The sequence below is a fragment of the Tamandua tetradactyla genome, chromosome 1 (assembly GCF_023851605.1).
Source record: "Tamandua tetradactyla isolate mTamTet1 chromosome 1, mTamTet1.pri, whole genome shotgun sequence".
Lineage (NCBI taxonomy): Eukaryota > Metazoa > Chordata > Mammalia > Pilosa > Myrmecophagidae > Tamandua > Tamandua tetradactyla.
In genome coordinates this window covers 2,892,992-2,915,724 of record NC_135327.1, presented here as the reverse complement: position 1 = coordinate 2,915,724, position 22,733 = coordinate 2,892,992, and the positions used below count along the sequence as shown (strand labels likewise).

The 22,733-nt window shown below is 39.4% G+C and overlaps 1 protein-coding gene across 4 annotated transcripts in view; it reads left to right on the top strand.

Annotated features, from left to right (window-relative positions):
• The window catches only part of SLC9A8 (solute carrier family 9 member A8), a 96,298-nt gene that overhangs the window by 12,250 nt on the left and 61,315 nt on the right, over window positions 1-22,733 (top strand). For all 4 annotated transcript variants that reach the window (XM_077167024.1, XM_077167016.1, XM_077167007.1 and 1 more), the window contains exons 4-5: window positions 7,674-7,732; window positions 13,153-13,236. In XM_077167024.1, coding sequence (XP_077023139.1) covers window positions 7,674-7,732; window positions 13,153-13,236 — 143 coding nt within the window. The remainder of the gene's footprint in view (window positions 1-7,673; window positions 7,733-13,152; window positions 13,237-22,733) is intronic.

Here is a 22,733-nt window from a genome sequence, read left to right as displayed (position 1 = left end):
GGAAGAGTGCTAGCTAGCACAGTCTTTCAGCCTCAGTGTTGTGAAAACATGCTGTAATTTGTTCTTGTAATATCTTGTTGCTGTTTTGCTGCCATTAGCTAAATGTGTGGCCTTTCCTAGTTTTATGCTCGTGGTCACTTAGCTCAGCATTGTATCAACTTTAAATTGTGTTTTATACTCAAGTTTTCCAAATGTACCCGTATTGTGAGGTATTTTAAAGAAGAATAGTTTTTAATGAATTGCATTCTCAAATTTGCTATATTTGGGCTTATTTCTGTACATTTTCTATTTCACTACATAAATGTTCTCTGCTGGAATGGAATAATATTCCTCTAAAAAATGAACTACTTGAAAAACAAAACAAATAGACAACGCCCCATCCCCCAAATTAGACAGATAAACAGAAAACCTGAGTTCCTGATTTTCATCTTACTGATGGTCCTTCATGTTCTTTAAGAATACTTTTGGAGGATCTACTTTAGAAAAGTGTAATCAGGGCACAGAGTTTTAAAATTACCTTATTATAGTATAACTTGGCTCTATAATTACAGCTTACAATATGTAAAAAACATTTTTTAAAGTCCTCAAATATGTCAAGTATTTTCAAAAAATCATTTGTGGTTTATAAAAACAGTACATGAGCAATTATAATCCTTTTTGCCCCATTGTGTAGGAGCAGTGCTACCTCCTCAGTGTGCTCAGTTGTCCCTGCCAAGACGGAAGCCTGTTGCCAGGCCCGCTGGTCTTTTGGCATAAGGAGCCCAAGGATCCAGGTAGCAGCAGGTAGAAATGTCCCTCCCAGGAGCCAGGAACTGTAAACCCACCGAGCCTACAATTTTAGCCTAAAGAAGCAGAAGGTCCCCATGTGTGTCACCGGGAGTGATGTTGGGTGGGGCCACTCCCACTCCTACCTATTGCTGACTGTACCTGTTGGGGACACACCACCCTGTCTTGGCTGTTGGTTTAAGGAGTCTGCTGCATCCTGGAAGGCAGCCCCAGTCAGCCCAAGGTGTCGTCCCCAAGCCAGTTCCTCAGCTCCGGCTGCCTGGCAGCCTCTGGGTGCTGTGGCGTGGTGTGCGGTGCAGTGCCTCTGGCTTCCGCTGCCGTGTGTCTGCTGCCGCACCTCCTTCACAAAGGGAGCCTCTCAGCTTGACGCACTGCTGTGCAGGGCGCTGGTTTGAGTGTTGTATAGCCCAGAAGGGCAGATGTATCCCAACAAGGAGGAGGGGCCGCTGTTCCGGGCCCGAGAGCCCAGGGGAATCGGGAGGCGAAGGTGCTTGTGAGCAGCTCCTCGTACATCCGTGCCCGAGGTCTCAGAGTCACTTCCTGCCTTCTCTGAATTCTGCCTCCTCTGGAGGTCTGCCCTTCTTATAGTTAAATCCTGTGTGTTGTCCAGCTGCAGGAGATGAGTGTATCTTTATTGCCACAGAGGCTTTCCTACTCTCACACTTTGCCTTAAATTGTCAATTGATTGTCTGAACCTATTATTTTCTCTTTTCAAAGCATCGATGGCATTCAGCAACAAGCACACAGTTCCACCATTCTCATCATTGTTATTTCTCCCATCCCTCTCCAGCACTAGAGATATTGCAGAAGCCAGCACACCCCCCTCCACCAGTACCCCAGCTAAAGCCATCGCGAGTGAACGTTGAGCTACCCCATCCATACCTTAGTGGTGGGGTCCTCGTTGCATCCAGCTGCCGAGTCATCTAACTCCAGAACCTCATCCTCACTTCCTGTGATATCCTACCCCTGGTACCAACTGTCTTAAGTTAGACCCCTAGTAGCAGAGACTGAGACAGATTCAGGAGGTACTTTTCAGGAGTAAATCTGGAAGGAAGAGAGTAAAGCAGAATAGGGAAGGGGAAAGAACCCCGCAAGGCTGTGGTCTCAGGTTAGGTCTCCCTTTGCCTGTGGTTCAGGGGGTGGGCTCTGGGGAAGGGGCACATTCAGAGTTGCTAATCCTTCAAGCCCGAGGGCTGTACTTTGTCATCTATTGCCAGTTGTTGGCTGAGAGGTGTGATGGGCGTGCACAGCTTCCAGGGTGAGGCAGCATATATCAGCAAAGATGGTTTTCTGAAGGGGTAGCTGCGAGCAGCCCCTAATAGCCATGGCAGCTGGGGCATGGGTTCGGCTGCCCATGGATGGGGATCTGGGCGGACACTACGGCATCTGCCACAGAAGGCAGCTGGTAAAATCTCTAAAAATTAAACATGCGTGTACTCTTCCCTATAGTCCCTCTTTCAGAAATCTTGCCTCTGGATACCTTCACATGTGTGAAAAGATGCATTTATGCAGACAGCAATGGCACTGTTGTCTGTAATAGCAAAAGCCTGGAAACCTCCTGAGTGCCTGTCCAAGGGGGCATAGTGATTAGTACAGGGGCATACATTGCAGCCATTTAAAAAAAAAGTGTAGGGAAACTTTTTACTTATTTGTAAAATGAGGCAACCTCATGGAATTGTGAGCATTAAATAAGATAATGCGTGAAAATCACTTAGTATAATGCTTAGCTGCTAAGTAATCAATCACTGCGAGTCCTTGCTATTAACTTTATCGTCTATATTATCAGAATCTATTACCTTGCAGGGTAGCTGTGAGAATGAGCTAAAATAAAGTATATTTTATACTTTATTAGCACTGTCTTACTTTCCCAATTTCTAAAGCAAATCCTGTGCAATTCGTTGGCTTAAACAACTGGCACGTATTGGGTCACAGTTTTGAGACTAGAAGTCCAAAATCAAGGCATCAGCAAGACACAACTTTCTCCCCAAGCCTAGGAGTTCTGGACTGGTTGCTGTAGTCTCGGGAGCTTCGGCTGTTCCGTCACATGCTGTGTCCTCTTGGTTCTCTTGACTTCTGGCCTCTTGCTTCCTTCCTTGATGGCCCTCTCTGTAAAGCTCCAGTGATGGGATTAGGACCCATCCTCATTCGGTTGGCCACACCTTAACTAAAAAATAACACCTTCAGAAAGTCCTATTTACAGTGGGTTTGCACCCACAGGAATGGATTAAGTTTAAGAACATGGTTTTCCGGGGTCCATAATTCAGCTTGTCACAGGCGTGGTGCCTGGAACACTGGATGGATGGATGTCTGTGTAAGGGTGTGTATTTTTTTTTTCGCCTCTCTGATCTGGTCTTTATTCAAAATAATGTGTCCAAAATGACTTTGAGTTTTATGCAATAAGCAATTTAGACAGCAGGCTTCTTTTTTTCTGTGATAGGTTTCTTTTCTCCTGGCTTCTTGGCAGCTACGGCCTTCTTTCTCGAATGCTTCTGTTTCTGTGGCTTCTTAACCCCAACAACCTTCTTCCCTGTCTTCCCTACTAGGTTCTTGCCTGGAACCCCCTTCTCATCTGATTTGGCCTCTCGTGCGGCTGCAGCTTAACCCACCCTGAGTTCGTGATTCCTGGCCTGGCGAAGGGTGGTACTTCAGGGCATAGTCTCTGCATATGGCTTTAATTTCAACATGATTCTTAGGTTTTTCCGTGGGTTCTTCTTTAGGACTCTGCAACGAGTCTTCTAGCATGGTGCTCAGAGGGCTCTGGATCTCTGGGCTTTTCAAGATTCTGCTAAGGTCTGTACTGGTCATCTCGTGCATGGGAAGGTTTTCGTCACTCTGAGGGAGGAGCTTTATGCCAAGCTTGTGGAAAATACTTTCAGTCCACATGCAGAAATGACCCACATGCACAGTGCTGGTAAGGCTGAAGCAGCCAGGGTGTATTGCTTCTGTGTTCTGTTTACTCTACAGTGCTACTGACACCATATTTTGGTTGGTGCAGATATGCAGCTCCCACAACACGTATTTCCAAAAGCCCTCTGGCCAGATCAGTGAGTCCCACCACCTCAAACTTTGGGAATCCAAGCCACAGCTCTGCCACTGCCCCAGGACTCAGCCCTGGTTTGATGACCTGCTGACTCCCAGACAGCATAGGACTGTCTGTTTTTTTTTCATAAGTTGGTGTGAGCGAAGGTCACACTATCTGGTCTAATGGGAGCCTTGAAAATAGCAGGCAAAGTGACATTTTTGCCAGATGATTCCCCCTTTTCAGAGTATACTGATAGCAATGGACGAGTGCACACCATGTTGGGGAGAGAGAGTCTGTGTATTTCTTTTTTTTTTTTGGTGGGAAGGAGAGGTGCATGGCCTGGGAAACGAACCCGGGTCTCCCGCATGGCAGGGGAGAATTCTACCACTGAACTACCCTTGCACAGCCGTGTGTATTTCTTTTTAACACAATGCAGATATGTGTGTGTTTTTTGTTTTAAATATTTAATTTTTTTATTATTTATTTATTTTGCATGGGCAGGCACTGAGAATTGAACCTGGGTCTCTGGCATGGCAGTCAAGAATTCTGCCACTGAGCCACTGTCGTACCTCCCGTGTGTGTTTTAATGAAACTAGAATTGTGTTCTAGATACTATTTTGTAATCAGATTTTTTTACTTAATACATTCTTAGCATTTTTTCCTGCAACTTTAGTTACAGAAACACTCATGTAGTACCGTGATGATGGTTGACCAGCAGCACTCTCTGGGAAATGAGCACTGATGGGTCATTGTGGTAGTGCCGTGCCCCTGTGACTTTAGTATCACGAAGCAGAGGAATGCACCTAGGAGCCAGCAGTCCAGGGTCACTTGCTGGCCCTGTGCCCTCAGACAAGCTTAAACGCACAAGTAGAATACTACCTGCAGTATTCTCTTGAGAATTAGAAATCATATGAAGTGTGAAGTGGACTCAGTAAATTATTAATTGCTTCTGATGTTCTGACTGAATAGAGTGGTGTCCTCTGTGCTAGGTGTGTGTGAAGGTCCATTGAGGACAAAAACAAAATGGTCAAACTTGCATTTCTATATATTTTTTAATCTCATTCTCTTACAATGGAAATTGAGTGTATGTTTAAATATATGTTAATATAGTAGTACTTCCACATAATTAAACATAAAAGATATGTAAGTTGAAGGTACACACTCACATTATTTTTATGATAGGAATGTACAATTTTGTAACAAAATTGAAGAGTTTCTAGGTAATTGTTTCCTTTTGGTGGCCAGTTGTGTGTTATAAATTAATTTCTCTTGCGGAGTAGATTGCTTTGACCTGATTTTGGAACTCAGTCTCAAGAAGTTAAAGAAACAGTTTGCCAAGTCAATGCTGCTCCATAATTTAGCCCTAGGGCATATCAGAACGCTTACCTAAGTAGTGATAACATCACGTCATGTTTTACAAAACTTCCTACAGGCCTCATAAATAATAATTGTAACATAGGTTTAGGCAATAGAATAACTACTGATTTTCAAATGTATCTGCTTTGTATGTAATTGTGACAGAGTTAATCGTGGTATTAAAGTTTGGTATATGTTTATGAGCGAAAAAAAAGTTGAAGTTTTGGTAGACCAGAAAAACACTAGCCTTAAAAATGAAATCTGAAATCATTGAAAGCATGTCAATTTCCCTACGAATCAGGAAAATGCCAAATGACACCTTAAAGTACAATTTCTTGCCTATGATATTGACAAAGACATTAATGTCTGATGATTATCCAGCATTGGTGAAGATGTGGGGTGCTCTCATTCAGTGGTATGAATTGATACAACCACTATTTTTAGAGATAAAAATATTCGTGCCTTATAATCCAGCAGTTATCTCTGGATCTTCCCTAGGGAAACATTCTTACACAGAGAGGCATGTAGGAGAATGTTTATCATAGCACCGCTTTCAACAGCAACTAGAGAACCATCAGGAGGGGACTTGCTAAAAAAAATTATTACATTAAGATTTAATTCACATGCCACGGCATTCACCATTTAAAGTGTAAAATTCAGTTGTTTTAGTATAGTCGCAGGACTGTGCAGCCATCATTTCTGTTTGATTTGAGAACGTTTTCTTCACCCCCAAAGGAAACCCCATACCCATTAGCGGTCCCTCTCCACCCCTTCCCCCAGTCCTCGGCAAACACTAAATCCACTTTCTGTCTGTATGGATTTGTCTGCTCTGGACATTTCATATGAATAAATCATACAATATGTGGCCCCTTTTTTGGTAGCAGTTTTATTGAGATGATTCACATACCATAAGATTCATACATTTAAAATATACAATTCCGTGTTTATTTCCCATTCTTCCGTCTGTGAACTGTCTGGGTGTTTCCACCTTTTGGCTCTTGTGGATAATGCCGCTGTGGACATTTGTGTGCGTGCTTTTATACGAGCGTATGTTTTCCATTCTTGGGTATGTGCCTAGGAGTGGAGTTGCTGGGTCATATGGCGCCTCTGCATTTAACTTACTGAGGAACTACCAAGCAGTTTTCCACACTGGCTTCGTCATTTTATGTTCCCATCATTATCATATGAGGGTTCCAGTTTCTTCACATCCTCACCAACACTTTCCTTTTTTATATTATATTTTTATTATAGCCATTGGAGTTGATGCAAAGGAGTAGCTCAGTGTGGTTTTAATATGCAGTAGCTCATGGTGGTTTGCATTTTTAGTTTACATTTTTCTAATGACTAATGACGTTGAGCATCTTTTCATGTACTTATTGGATGTTGGCCATTTATATATCTTCTTTGGGGAAATGTCTGTTCAACTTGTGGCATTTTTATGCTATGCTGTGGACTTTGAAAAGAAATGAGGTAGATTTGTATGTAATTATCCCCACTAGTTCTCTAAGACATAATTGAATGAAAAAACAAGTTGTGGAATGATGCACTGCCGTTTGAAATGAGAACGGCTTGTACTTTAGTAGGCATTACCCCTGGAATCCCGTTTCTCTCTGTCGACAGTCCCTTCAATTTAGTTTTTGGCTTCATTACAATTGAGTGACAGCTATAGGTCCTTTCCCTGATAAGCGTCTGTGTACTAATGTGCAGCCCCTCTCCTTACCTCACCCAGTGGCCTTCATCCCTAGGCTGTTGGTGGGTGTTCAGACTCATCTTCCACCCTACCGGGGGTCGTAATTCTGCTCGGGCATCTTTATTTTATAAGAAGCTCCCATGGTGATTCTCATGAGCCAACAGGTTTACGAATGATTTATCTAGTAAGGAACAGAGCAATCATAAATTATACCCATGATGTTGCCTCGAGAATTATTTTTGGTAGGTACTATATGAGAGAGCAGTGATCCTCTCAGCTTTATGGAAAGATTCCTGAACTTAAATGGTCTGTTTTGTTCCAGGAATTTCACAAAATTTTCACTTCAGGTTATTTTCAGCATTTGGTTTGTGCCTCTAAATAGTCTACATAGAGCTGCCATCTGAGTCTGAGAAACTGCTTCTTGGATTGTTTTTTGAAATGGTAGAAATTAGCAAACTTAGCCTTTAAGCTTTCTGCATTCCACATTGAAAGTGGGTGAATGTAGCAGAAATGACAAGCGTTAAATCTTCCATGCCAGCCAGACTGTCCTCTAGTCTTGCTTTGAAAATCTTCCCCCCTCCTCCCAAATTTTGCAGATTTCATTATAGTATTTTGCCTGGGATGCAAGTGAGAAACTCATGTGACTCATAAAACTACATGCTAATTCCCATTCTCGGGTTTTTAGACATAAAACTTACAGGACTCCATAAAAGCCATTTTGAGAGACAATGTATCATACTCAGTTTCTCTAGAATAATAAACTTGAGTAATCATTCTTATGTCTTAAATTTATGTTAAACTTTACATTTTCTCTTCTAGGTATTCTTATGGGAGCAGTTATAAAAATTATAGAGTTTAAAAAACTGGCAAATTGGAAGGTAGGTTTGCCTGTTCATTTTTAATATAATCACAGTTTTTATTGGTTGCTTTTAATTTTAGTAACAGTGATGATTATGTTGGCTTTCTTGTCATTACTTGACTATCAGCAAAATTATTTACATTGTCCCATTGACTTTTAAACATTCTATGAGATTTAAGTTGGTATCTTTACACTGAAGCCTCTTAAAAAAGCATAAATCTCATACTGCTTCAGGTGAACCTGGACACACTGAAAGTCATATTTTATGGTGATTTATTTGTGTTTTACCATCCTAGACTCACCCATTTTATGGTGGGAGTGGGGTGGAGAATCTTATTAGCATTAAACATTACACAGTGCTTATTGCGCCCAATTCCATTCTGACAGCTGAGGGTAATAAAGCCTAGTCATCCGCCAGCATAGAGCTTACAGGGTACTTTATATGCGTTAGCTCATGTTGTCCTCATGACAGCAACGTGATGTAGACTGACCAGGTATTATCATTATCTTTTTCTTATTGATTTTATTTATTTTTTTTACACGAGCAGACACTGGGAATCAAACCTGGGTCTCTGGCATGGCCAGCAAGAACTTTGCCACTGAGCCACCATTGCCTGCCCTCTTACTGGTTTTAGTTTTTTAGAAAAGTTATACGTTTACAGAAAAGTTGTGAAGAAAATACAAAGAGTTCCCGTATATCCTCCTCTCTGCGCACAGTTTCTCATATTATCAACGTCTTGCATCAGTGTGGTACCCTGGATACAACTGATGAACCAGTATTGATACAGTATTAGTAATTAATGTCCATAGTTTATATTAGGGTTCATTCTTTGTGTTGTACAGTTCTGTGGGTTTTGACAAATGCGCAGTGTCATGTATCTACCGTTTCAACATCACACAGAATTCACTGCCCAGTATTTCACCTGGTCATCCTTCTTCCCTCCTTGCCAGTCGCTGCTAACCACGGCTTTTTGCTCTCTGCAGTAATGCCTTTTCAGAATGTCATATAGTTGAAATCATACAGTATGTTGTCTTTTCAAAATGGTTTCTTTGACTTAGCAATATGCCTTTCAGGTTCCTCCATGTCTTTTTGTGGATTGATAATGCATTCCTTTTTTTTTCCCTCTGCAATTTTAAAAATACTTCCTTATTAAGGTTTAATATAGTGACATGCATACATATTAGAGGGAGTATGATGAATCCAAATCGAACTATGGAACATTTCCAGCACCCCAGAGGTAATCAGTATTCTGAATTCTGTCCGCCATTGATTAATACTGCTTGTTATTGAACTTCATATAAATACAGTATATGCTGTTTTGCACATGGAATAGCTTGTTTCTTTTTTATCACTGGATAATATTCCACTATACAGATGTACCAAGTCTGTTTATCCATCCACCTATTGAACAAATGAAGAAACTGACTCTCAGAGAGGTTGGGACATGTCTGAAGTTACAGAGCTAGAAAGTGGCTGAATTGGGTCTTGTATTCAGACCCCTGGCCCTGTGTATTCAGTGTTTTCCCCACCGTGTCACGCTGCCCTCCAGTTGTTGATGTGCATGCCTTTGTACTCACATGGTGGTTATTAGGCTGTGCCCATCAACTTGTGGACTGAAGACTAATTGTAACTCAAATTTCAGCTTAAATTTGATTACCCGTATTTAGTAGGGAGATAACAAGTATGTTACAAAATTGATTTTGTGAAGAGGGAAAAGTAAGAGTCATTTTAAAGGTCCTTTTCAAAAAATTAAAGAATTATAGTTAAAATGTATCACATTGGAGCCCCTCCTATTTTGATGCAGCTCCCAGGGTATTAGGATTATACCTGTGAAGTTGTAGAATGTAAAATTTGCAAAACAAGCCTTATAGTTCTACCTAAAATACAACTTGAAACTATTGTAAATAATATCCAGGAAATATTCCATGTGTTATATCAGAATGTACATTGAGCTCCTAATATTTATAGGACCTCCCTCAGCTGGGTGTGGGGCATGGACTGGGCAGGACTCACTGAAGCCCAGTGCGTATGGCATCTGCTCTCCTGCAGTTTGGTTACGTTTAACAACCTTAAAGCAGCTTATTCCAGGGCAGGGATCACAGGCTGGAAACCCTTTCTCCACCCCCTAGTCTGGATATAGGCTGGTGGGTAGAGATCTTTAACTAACCCATTTTGTTTGTTCTGCAGAGTTTACAATTTTAAAATATTCATCCATGTAAAATTCTGTCAATTTCATATAAAAATCTGAACTCTAGCTTCTTTTGAAAAAGCAGACACTCTGTTAACACTATGCTCACATCCGATCAGGAGACATCAGCTGGCTTAAGTTGTGGTTGCTCTCCTGGCAATTCCTTGTAGGAGTAGGAGGATAGGAGGTTGTCTTTCACTCCAAGTTTTAGATACTTCAGTGTCATTGAACTTATTTTTCAGTGGATGTTACTTTTTTAAAAGAAAATTTTACCATGGTAACATATACAGCATGAAACTTCACATTTTAAGCACTTTGAAGTAAGTGTATAATTCAGCGGCGTTGATTACATTGTTGGTGTGGAACTACCATCACCACCATGCGTGAACAAAACTTTTAACAGATGTTACTTTTTAAGTTAAAATACAGGTGACATATTCAGTAGTATAGACGACTGAAACAAAGTTGGGTGATAACTGATTAAGTACCAGAAGAGCCATCCAGGCAACTAGTACTTTAAAAAAAATTTTTTGGCATTTTTTAATTTTATTTAAATAAATGTGAACGATAACATATATACAAAAAAGCAATAAATTTCAATGCATACTGCAACAATTAGTTATAGAGCAGATTTCAGAGTTCGGTATGGGTTACAGTTCCACAATTTTAGGTTTTTCCTTCTGGCTGCTCCAAGACACTGGAGACTAAAAGAAATATCAGCATACTGACTCAGCAGTCATCCTTGTTTGTTAAAACCTGCTTTCTCTATATAACTCCACCTTCTCCTTTGATCTTTCTCCCACTCCTAAGTATTTGGGCTGTGCCCATACTAACTTGTTCATTTTGGAAGGGGCTGTCGATACTATGGGATGGGATGGAGCAAGGGCAACCAGTGTTTTGACCTCAGAGAGAGGCAGGGTTCCTGGGCTGGACCGTCCGGGTTGGCTTCTCGGAGGGGGCGGTGTTTGTGGGAAGACAGAGCAGGAAGCGGGCGTGTATCTAGGAATGGAGGAATGGTGGGGAGCAAGGGGAGAAAAATGTAATGAAGGAGACCGTTGTTTTTTTTCATGAAGTTCTGTTTCCAGACTGTCCTGTTAGGCCTGCATACTGCCTGTCAGATGTTTAATCACTTGCTTTTTAATTTATATGCATTTATTTTATTTTTTATATTCTTTCTTATTCCATCTTTGTTTTTCTTTTTCATGTTTTTTTGTCACTCCATTTTTAGGTACATTTTTAAAGGGAAAATTATAATAGTATTTTCAGTTGGAAATCGCTGTTTAAATAAATGTGATGAACAGGTAGTGTGGCTGTCTGTGGAAGCCTCTGAGCCCAGCTGCTGTCTGTGGACAGAGGTGAGCGCCCTAGGGAGCGTTAGGCACGCGGTGCCTCCGCCGAGGTGCTGAGCTGTCCTCGACTTACTTGGGATTGAAAGAGAATTGAAGGGGCGACCTCAGCATGTGGGGCTGGCAGCTCCGAACACCCGCTGTCCGAGTGCCACCCGAGATCAAGCTCAGCATTTGGGGAGACGTTGCTGAAAGGACCTGGGACCTTTCTGTAATGCTGTTCCCTGGAAGGCAGATTCTCCTTTTTCCCAGGTGGGTTTAGTTTCTGAAACTCCAGAAAACCCATCACTGCCCAGAGCAGAGGGCAGCCCGCTTCTTTTCCCACAGCCCCCGAGTCACGCGCTTGCTGTGCAGGCAGTTATTTTAAGAAGCCATTTGCTTCTATTTTAAGATTTTTTAAAAATTTTATTTTAGTCTTTTTGGTAACAGCTGTACATTGGTGACATTTAGTCATTCTTTTGAATAGAGAATTTTGACAAGAAATCAAACTATCAAGATTGTGGCATGGAAATTTTCATATGAAAAAGGATCTGGTTTTACAGTATTGAATAGACTAGATATTATTTAGTCATTTTGGGTTTGAGGACCAGTATATATTTTCCTCAGATCCCACCACCAATTAAGATACATTAATATTAAAAATGAAATTATCATCATTTCACCTCCCAAAGATGGCTATATTCTAGAAACACCTTTCATAATGCCGCTTTATATTTGAATCTGAAAGTGTGGCAAGAGGCTCGTTGTCAAAATTTTTTGTCTTTCCTTTCTAAAGAATAAAAAGCGTTTGTCTGTGTTTGGAAGCAGTTTATTCTGCTTTCTTTTGCCATTCACCCCTTAAAATTGCTTATCTTACGCTTTTTTTTTTAACTTTTTTATTGTATAATATTATATATATACAAAGCAAAAAGAGAAAAAAGCAATAGTTTTCAAAGCACTCTTCAGCAACTTAGGGCAGATCCCAGAGTTTGTCTTGGGCTATGATACCGACATCTCAGATTTTTCCTTCTAACTGCCCCAGAATATAGGAGGCTAGAAGGGATAAATCTTTTTTTATCATCACAATCGACTTTTTTTTTCTATTTTGTAAAAAATAACATGTATACAAAAACAATAAATTTCACAGCACAGCAATTAGTTGTAGAACAGATTTCGGAGATTGGTATGGGTTACAGTTCCACAATTTTAGGTTTTTACTTCTAGCTGCTCTAAGGTAGTGGAGACTAAAAGAGATATCAGTATACTGATTTAGCATTCATACTTATTTGTTAAACCCTACCTTCTCTGTATGACTCCACCATCACCTTTGATCTTTCTCCCACTCTTTAGGGGTATTTGGGCTATAGCCATTCTAGCTTTTCCATTTTAGAAGGGTCTGTCACTGTCATGGGGTAGGGAGATGGAACTACTGATGTTCTGGAGAGGTTGGGTCCTCTGGGTTTCAGGACTTATCTGGCCCAGGGACCCATCTAGAGGTTGTAGCTTTCTGGAAAGTTACCCTAGTTCATGGAAACTTTGTAGAATCTTATGTATTGCCCTAGGTGTTCTTTAGGCTGGGCTGGAATCGTTTTGGTTGGGGGTTGGCAGGTCATGATAGGTAGCAATGTCTAACTGAACCTTGTGTAAGAGCAGCCTCCAGAGTAGCCTCTCTACTATTTGAACTCTCAGTGACACTGGTACTTTATTAGTTACACGTCTTTTCCCCCTGTCTTACACTTTTAAATGCAGTGTATTTATTTCTCTGTTTTGTCTCTCCTTCTGCTTGGTTGTATTGTCATGTTATTTAAACATTGTTTATTTTCACTGGGCCAGGCTCTGTAAGAATTACCTTGGCTCGTTATTGATAAATTGTTTCTTAATTACACAAATTCAATACCTCTGAAAATACCCATTTTATATTATAGGAAGAAGAAATGTTTCGTCCAAATATGTTTTTCCTCCTCTTGCTTCCACCTATTATATTTGAGTCAGGATATTCATTGCACAAGGTAAGTCCAGGCACACATTTGTGCTTTGGTCTGGAAGATTTCTAGTGTTTGTAAGGCATGAAAGCCTTGACAGCTTGGGTGTAAATTCGCACCTGTGGCTCGGTGCGAACATCGTTGTTCCTTCCTGTGGGGTGCATGATGGAAGCTGGACTATACGCCCGACTTCAGGAGAAGCAGAAGCTGATTGATCGGCCGATTTCATAGTTTCAGGCAGGGTGGTTTCTTACGCCAGTGTTTTCCAAGGAGGGGTGCTTTACTCAGGAGGATGAGGAGAGGTGCTGCGTGGAGGATAGCTGGCTCCTGGTGCGCGTGTGAGGAGGACAGACGGTGACCGGGGACCCAGGGGCGTGTGCCCCAGACCTGTTGCTTCTCTCTGTTCACTCTGTGGGACCTTTCTCCTTCCTTCAACCCTTCCGTTCTTCAGTGTCTCCCTCACGGTGCCTGGGCCTCAACCCCCGGCTGCCATCCACCTCGCCCCAGCCCATCTCCCCACCCATCTCCTGGGCTGGCCCCCCATCCTCCTCCTGCTCCCTCTGGCCCAGATGCCCTCCCTCGACCATGCTGTTCTGTCCCCTCGGGGCTCCCCAGCCGGAAGGACAGTGCCACCGGCCCCACTGTGCCCTGACATTTCCCATCTCTGCCCTCCCGCCCCCAGTACAGGTTTTACACCTGTTTAAATACAAGGGTTTTCCCCTTGTGTTTAAAGAGTTTTCTTTAAATATAAATTTATTTAGTTTTAAAATAAAAAGGTACTTAAACTCAAGTTCACATATTAATAATACCCCAGTTGTTTTGTGTATGTGACAAAAAATTATAATGATAGGAAGGCCCAAGTTGTGGTTGACACTTAGAGAGGAGGAGCCTGGGCTTTGGAGCCTGGCAGACCTAAGTCTAATCAGGCTCTCTCCCCTACAGGCCTCTTTTGGATAGGGCAGAAAACTTTAAGATAAGACGAAAGAAGCAGAAAACCCTGCCGCCCAGCCCAGGTGGCTTGGAGATTTTGCCCCCGCAGAGGGCCGCCCACACGCGGTTGGATGGCGCTGATGACAGCAGTGGCGATGGTATTGGTGGTGGAGATGATGGCAGATAATAATAGCAACTTTCTGAACTCAACGGTTAAATCTTTATTTGCCCACGTGGACACTAAATCAAAACTACTCTACATTTAGTCCAGATTATTATTTTTTTAATTCCAAATTATTTTTTAAACTTTTAATTTTATTGCTCATCTTTCAAAATAAAAAGTGAAAAGAAAGTTTTAATGTGAAAAAAATTCCCAAGTCTTTTTTTAAATTTATTTATTAATTTAAAAAATTAAGAACAAACAAAAACATTAACATATAATTCTGTTCTACATATATATTCAGTAATTCTCAATATCATCACATAGTTGCATATTCATCATTTCTTAGAACATTTGCATCAATTCAGAAAAAGAACTAAAAAGACAACAGAAAAAGAAATAAAACAATAACAGAAAAAAAAGATTATACATACCATATCCCTTACCCCTCGCTTTCACTTATCACTAGCATTTCAAACTAAATTTATTTTAACATTTGTTCCCCCTATTATTTATTTTTATTCCATATGTTCTACTGGTTTCTTGACAAGGTAGATAAAAGGAGCGTCAGAGACAAGGTTTTCATAATCACACAGTCACATTGTGAAAGCTTTATCATTATTCAGTCATCCTCAAGAAACATGGCTACTGGAACACAGCTTTACATTTTCAGGCAGTTCCCTCCAGCCTCTCCATTACATCTTGGATAACGAGATGATAACTACGTAATGCATAAGAATAACCTCCAGGATAACCTCTCAACTCTGTTTGGAATCTCTCAGCCATTGGCACTTTGTCTCATTTCACTCTTCTCCCTTTTGGTCGAGAAGGTTTTCTCAATTAAAAATTCCCAAGTTTTACAAACCATTACTGATATCAGATAATTGTGAAAAAGAAACAAGGAAACAAAAAGAATTGAAGAGAAATGTCTCTTTCACGCTTTCATTTTGTAAACAAATCTTTAAAGAACTATAAGCAAATGATTATGAAAATATTTCCAAAACAATGCTGAGGAAATGGATTTGATTTTGACATGACATTTTAAATATTATATTAGAGGAGGTAAACTTCTTATTTTCTGTTTATTTTGGAATGGTAGGGAGAGTTTTTTCAAAATTTGTGGAAAATAAGAGTTGCTTTATTTTTATTTTGAGTGGGCCGGGAATTGAACCCGGGTGTCCTATATGGCAGGTGAGAACTCAACCACTAAGCTACCTTGCGTCCCTTGTAGTTGCTTTTTTTTTTTTTTTTTTGGCATGGGCAGGCTCCACTTTTGTTTTTTATTGTGTAGTTGCTTCTAGAAGATGACTTTCCAGTAGAAAAATGGTGCAGTTTATGTGAAAGGGACTAATGTGAGTGGGAAATGCCATTTCAGAGACTTATGTCTACTTCCTTCCCTCTCCCAAAGAAGATATGAAGTTGAATTTGGATACTTTATTTTAATATTGCTGTACTTGCTAATGTAAATTTGATTTGGAATACAAATTTCAGTAAAATTGTCATCAGTGGATATGCATTAAGTAGGCAGCTCCTGATTCTTTGAATTGTAAATATGTAAAGAATAAGATGTTAATTATGTCCGAAGCAGATAAATTTGCCTTACTAGCAGAGGGAAGTTCTTGTGGTCCTTTATCTTAAATTTGGGTAGATTTTCAATATGCAGATTAATGCTAATGTTAATTAGCATTAATGTTAATTATATCAGCACTAGATCCCTGTAAACAGGCCAAAACTAATTAGAGTAATCCATTTTTAAGTAACAAAGTAAAACAACTGTTTGCACACAAAAAAGTCTTAGGTAAAAGCCGTTTATTTAGAAAGACAAATCATTGTGCTTGTCTTGAATTATTTTAGTTTTTTGCGTGCTAAAGATTGATAAGCTAAACAAACAAAAATTTGAATTTCAGATTATAGGGAGCCAAACTAAAGCTGTAAAGAATGAAGCAAAGAAATTTCTTCAAGGAGGTTTAGTGGGGCTGTCAGGGTTGTGCTGACAACACCTTTTTGAGAAGTTGTGGGCTAATAGAGCAATCATTTATAAAATACAAGATTCCCCATTATTATTATCCTATCCTATTATTAACACCTTACATCGGTGTGATACATTTGTTATAACTGATGAAAGTACATTTTTATAATTGTACTATTAACTGTAGTGCATGGGTTCACTTGGTTATGTAGTCTCATAGATTTTTCTTATCTAGTTCTAGGAATATATATATAACTAAAATTTCCCCTTTTAGGTACATTCAAATATATAAGTTAGTGCTGTTAATTGTGTTTACAATGTTGTGCCACCATCACCACCATCCATTAACAAAACTTTTTCATCATTCCAAATAGAAACTGTATGATTTAAGCACGAATTCCTCATTCCCTATCCTCGCCCCAGCCCCTGATAACCTGTGGTCTAGTGTCTGACTCCACGAGTATGACTATTCTAATATTTCCCATCAGTGAGGTCATGGAATACCTGTCCTTCTGTGCCTGGCTTATTTCATTCAGCATGATGTCATCAGGATCCATCCATATTGCCTCATGTATCAGAACTTCATCCCTTTTTACAGCTGAATAATCCATTGTGTGTGTGTGTGTATGTGTGTGTTTATGCGTATCCATTCATCAGTTGATGGACACTTGGGTTGCTCCATCTCTTGGCAATAGTTAATAATGCCTGTGTGTACATCGGTTTCCAAATATCTGTCTGAGTCCCTGCTTTCAGTTCTTTTGGATATAAACGTAGAAGTGGGATTGCCAGGTATATTAGCCAGGGTTCTGTAGGGAAACAGAACTGACAGGCTATATATAGTATATGTATCTGTATATGTATATGATATAGGTAATTTTAGATAGTTTTGGGCTTACACAACTGTGGGGATAGTCAAGTCTAAATTTTGCAGGGCAGGCCACAAGCTGGAAACTCCGATGGAGATTTTCAAGAAGTTCCCCCAGGAGAAGCTGGCTGGCTGACTGAACTAGAGATGGAAAGTCTACCTTCTGACTGCTAAAATTATCACTTCTCCTTTTAAGGCTTTCAGACTGATTGGATGAGACTTCTCTCATTGTTGAAGGCAGTCTCCTCAGTTGATTGTATATGTAATCAGACATATATGCAATCAACTTACTGGTGATTTCAGTCCATGAAATATCCTTGCAATAACAATCAGGCAAGTTCAAGTTGACACATGAAGTTAACCATCACATTGGGTCATATGATAATTCTGTGCTTAATTAACTTCTTCAGAACTACCAAACCATCTTCCACAGGGGTTGCACCATTTTACATCCCCATTAGTAGTTAATTAACGAATGTTCCTATTTCTCCACATCCTTGCAAACACTTGTAATTTTCTGTTTTTCTTTTTTTGATAGTAGCCATTCCAGTGGAAATGGTATATCATTGTTTTTTGTTTTTTTTTTCCCCCTTGGACAGGCACCGGGAATTGAACCCGGATCTTGGTCACAGCAGGTGAGAATTGTGCCACTGAGCCACAGTCGTACTGCCCTATCATTGGTTTTTGCATTTGATTTGCATTTCCCTAATGGCTAATAATGGTGAGCATCTTTTCAAATGCTTTTTGGCTATTTTTGTATCTTCTCTGGAGAAATGTCTATTCAAGTCTTTTGCCCATTTTTAAATTGGGCTATTTGTCATTTCATTGTTTAGTTGAAGGATTTATTTAGATATTGTGGACATTAAGCCTTTATTGGATATGTGGTTTCCAAATATTTTTTTCCATTGTGTAGAATGTCATTGAACTTTCATGATAAAGTCCTTTGAGTCATAAAAGTTTTTTAGTTTGATGAAGTCCTATTTACCTGCTTTTTTCTTTGTTGCTTGTGATTTTGTATGAAGTTTAAGAAACCAGTACTTAACATGAAGTAATCAAGATGCTTCCCTATAATTTCTTTGAGGAGTTTTATAGTTCTCGCTCTTATATTTACATCTCTGATCCCTTTTGAGATAATTTTTGTGTATGGTGTGAGGTAGGCATCCACATTCATTCTTTTGCAAGTGAAGATTCGGTTTTGCCAGTACCATTTCTTGATGAGTCTCTTCTTTCCCAACTAAGTTATCTTTGCCTCCTTGTCAGAAATCAGTTGGCCGTAATTGTGAGGTTGATTTCTGAATTCTCAATTCAGTTCTTTTGGTCCTATATGTTTGCCCTTGAGCCAGTACCATGCTGTTTTGATTACTGTAGCTGTATAGTAATTTTTTTTTGATTTTTTATTAATTTAAAAAAATTACAAGAAAGAAAAACATTCTTAACATACGCTCATTCCGTTCTACATATATACTCAGTAATTCACAATATCAACACATAGTTGCATATTCATCATCATGATCATTTCTTTGAACATTTGCATCAATTCAGAAAAAGAAATAAAAAGACAACAGAAAAATAAAACAAAAACAGAAAAGAAAAAATTTTACATACCGTACCCCTTACCCCTCCCTTTCATTGATCACTAGCATTTCAAATTAAATTTATTTTAACATTTGTTCCCCCTATTATTTATTTTTATTCCATGTGTTCTACTCTTCTGTTGATATAGTAGCTAAAAGGAGCATCAGACACAAGGTTTTCACAATCACACAGTCACATTGTGAAAGTTGTATCATTATACAGTCATCCTCAAGAAGCATGGCTACTGGAACACAGCTCTACATTTTCAGGCAGTTCCCTCCAGCCTCTCCATTACATCTTGAATAACAAGGTGATATCTACTTAATGCGTAAGAATATCCTCCAGGATAACCTCTCAACTCTGTTTGGAATCTCTCAGCCATTGACACTTTTGTCTCATTTCACTCTTCCCCCTTTTGGTCGAGAAGGTTTTCTCAATCCCTTGATGCTGGGTTTCAGCTCATTCTAGAGTTTTTCTCAATCCCTTGATGCTGAATCTCAGCTGATTCTGGGGTTTCTGTCCCACATTGTCAGGAAGGTCCTCACCCCTGGCAGTCATATCCCACATAGACAGGGAGAGGGTGGTGAGTTTGCTTGCTGTGTTGGCTGGAGAGAGAGGCCACATCTGAGCAACAAAAGAGGTTCTCTTAGGGGTGACTCTTAGGCCTAATTTTAAGTAGGCTTGACCTATCCTTTGTGGGGTTAAGTTTCATATGAACAAACCCCAAGACTGGGGGCTCAGCCTATAGCTTTGGTTGTCCACACTGCTTGTGAGAATATCAAGAATTCAACTTGGGGAAGTTGAGTTTTCCCCTGTTCTCACCATTCCCCAAAGGGGACTTTGCAAATACTTTTCCACTCACTGATCACATCACTCTGGGATTCACTGGGGCATCACCTGGACAAACTAACAAAATCTCATGTCCTACCCAAGGTTCCATGTACTTATGTTGTTCAGCCAACTATCTACATAATTATATTAGAAGATGCACTAGTCAAAATATAAATTTTGTACCAAATAAACATTTTTTGCTTTAGTCTCACACATAAGTTGAAATTTTAAAATATTAATTACCATCTATTTTCAGCACCCTGCAGTAATGACATTCCTTTGTTCTTCCTCATGCAAAAACATTTTTCAAATTTGTACATTTAGTCACTATCATTATACACTCTAGGCATTCCTAGATTATACCATCTCAATCTTTATCGTCTATCTTTCTTTGTGATTTCACTTAATGCCCCAGCCCTCCTCCCTCTATCATTCTCATGTGCAGCTTCATTCAGTGTTTTAACATAATTGTATTACAGTTAGGTAATATTGTGCTGTCCATTTCTGAGTTTTTATATTCAGTCTGTTGCACAGTTTGTATCCCTTCAGCTCCAATTACCCAATATCTTACCCTATTTCTAGCTCCTGATGGTCTCTGTTACCAATGAACTATTCCAAGTTTGTTCACTAATGTCAGTTCATATCGGTGAGACCATACAGTATTTGATCTTTTGATTTTGGCTAATCACAATCAGCATAATGTTCTCAAGGTCCATCGATGTTGTTACATATACTTCATAACTTTATTCTGTCTTACAGCTGCATAATATTCCATCATCTGTATATGCCACAGTTTGTTTAGCCACCCATCTGTTGATGGACATTTTGGCTGTTTCCATATCTTGGTAATTGTAAATAATGCTGCTATAAACATTGGTGTGCAAATGTCCATTTGTGTCCTTGCTCTCATGTTCTTTGAGTAGAGACAGCATATAGATGGGTCTTGTTTTTTAATCCATTCTGCCAGTCTATGTCTTTTGATTGGGGAGTTTAATCCATTAATATTTAGTGTTATTACTGCACACGTAATACTTTCTTCTACTATTTTGCCTTCTGGATTTTATATGTCATATCTGATTCTCCTTTTTTTATTTTATTTTATTTATTTATTTTATTTTTTTATTAATGGAAAGAAAAAAAAAAGAAATTAACACAACATTTAGAAATCATACCATTCTACATATGCACTCAGTAATTCTTAACATCATCACATAGATGCATGATCATCGTTTCTTAGTACATTTGCATCGGTTTAGAGGAACTAGCAACACAACAGAAAAAGATATAAAATGTTAATATAAAGAAAAGAAATAAAAGTAGTAATAATAGTAAAAAACAACAACAACAAACAAACAAACAAGCAAACAAAAACAAAAAAACCCTATAGCTCAGATGCAGCTTCATTCAGTGTTTTAACATGATTACTTTGCAATTAGGTATTATTGTGCTGTCCATTTTTGAGTTTTTGTATCTAGTCCTGTTGCACAGTCTGTATCCCTTCAGCTTCAATTACCCATTGTCTTACCCTGTTTCTAACTCCTGCTGAACTCTGTTACCAATGACATATTTCAAGTTTATTCTCGAATGTCCGTTCACATCAGTGGGACCATACAGTATTTGTCCTTTAGTTTTTGGCTGGATTCACTCAGCATAATATTCTCTAGGTCCATCCATGTTATTACATGCTTCATAAGTTTATCTTGTCTTAAAGCTGCATAATATTCCATCGTATGTATATACCACAGTTTGTTTAGCCATTCTTCTGTTGATGGACATTTTGGCTGTTCCCATCTCTTTGCAATTGTAAATAACGCTGCTATAAACATTGGTGTGCAAATGTCCGTTTGTGTCTTTGCCCTTAAGTCCTTTGAGTAGATACCTAGCAATGGTACTGCTGGGTCGTATGGCAATTCTATATTCAGCTTTTTGAGGAACCGCCAAACTGCCTTCCACAGTGGTTGCACCCTTTGACATTCCCACCAACAGTGGATAAGTGTGCCTCTTTCTCCGCATCCTCTCCAGCACTTGTCATTTTCTGTTTTGTTGATAATGGCCATTCTGGTGGGTGTGAGATGATATCTCATTGTGGTTTTGATTTGCATTTCTCTAATGGCCAGGGACATTGAGCATCTCTTCATGTGCCTCTTGGCCATCCGTATTTCCTCCTCTGGTAGGTGTCTGTTCAAGTCTTATTCCCATTTTGTAATTGGGTTGGCTGTCTTTTTGTTGTTGAGTTGAACAATCTCTTTATAAATTCTGGATACTAGACCTTTATCTGATATGTTGTTTCCAAATATTGTCTCCCATTGTGTAGGCTGTCTTTCTACTTTCTTGATGAAGTTCTTTGATGCACAAAAGTGTTTAATTTTGAGGAGCTCCCATTTATTCATTTCTTTCTTCAGTGCTCTTGCTTTAGGTTTAAGGTCCATAAAACTGCCTCCAGTTGTAAGATTTGTAAGATATCTCCCTACATTTTCCTCTAACTGTTTTATGGTCTTAGACCTAATGTTTAGATCTTTGATCCATTTTGAGTTAACTTTTGTATAAGGTGTGAGATACGGGTCTTCTTTCATTCTTTTACTTATGGATATCCAGTTCTCTAGGCACCATTTATTGAAGAGACTGTTCTGTCCCAGGTGAGTTGGCTTGACTGCCTTATCAAAGATCAAATGTCCATAGATGAGAGGGTCTATATCTGAGCACTCTATTCGATTCCATTGGTCGATATATCTATCTTTATGCCAATACCATGCTGTTTTGACCACTGTGGCTTCATAATATACCTTAAAGTCCGGCATCGCTAGACCTCCAGCTTCGTTTTTTTCCCTCAAGATGTTTTTAGCAATTCGGGGCACCCTACCCTTCCAGATAAATTTGCTTATTGGTTTTTCTAATTCTGAAAAATAAGTTGTTGGGATTTTGATTGGTATTGCATTGAATCTGTAGATGAGTTTAGGTAGGACTGACATCTTAATTATATTTAGTCTTCCAATCCATGAACACGGTATGCCCTTCCATCTATTTAGGTCTTCTGTGATTTCTTTTAGCAGTTTTTTGTAGTTTTCTTTATATAAGTTTTTTGTCTCTTTGGTTAAATTTATTCCTAGGTATTTTATTCTTTTAGTTGCGATTGTAAATGGGATTCGTTTCTTGATTTCTACCTCAGCTTGTTCATTACTAGTGTATAGAAAAGC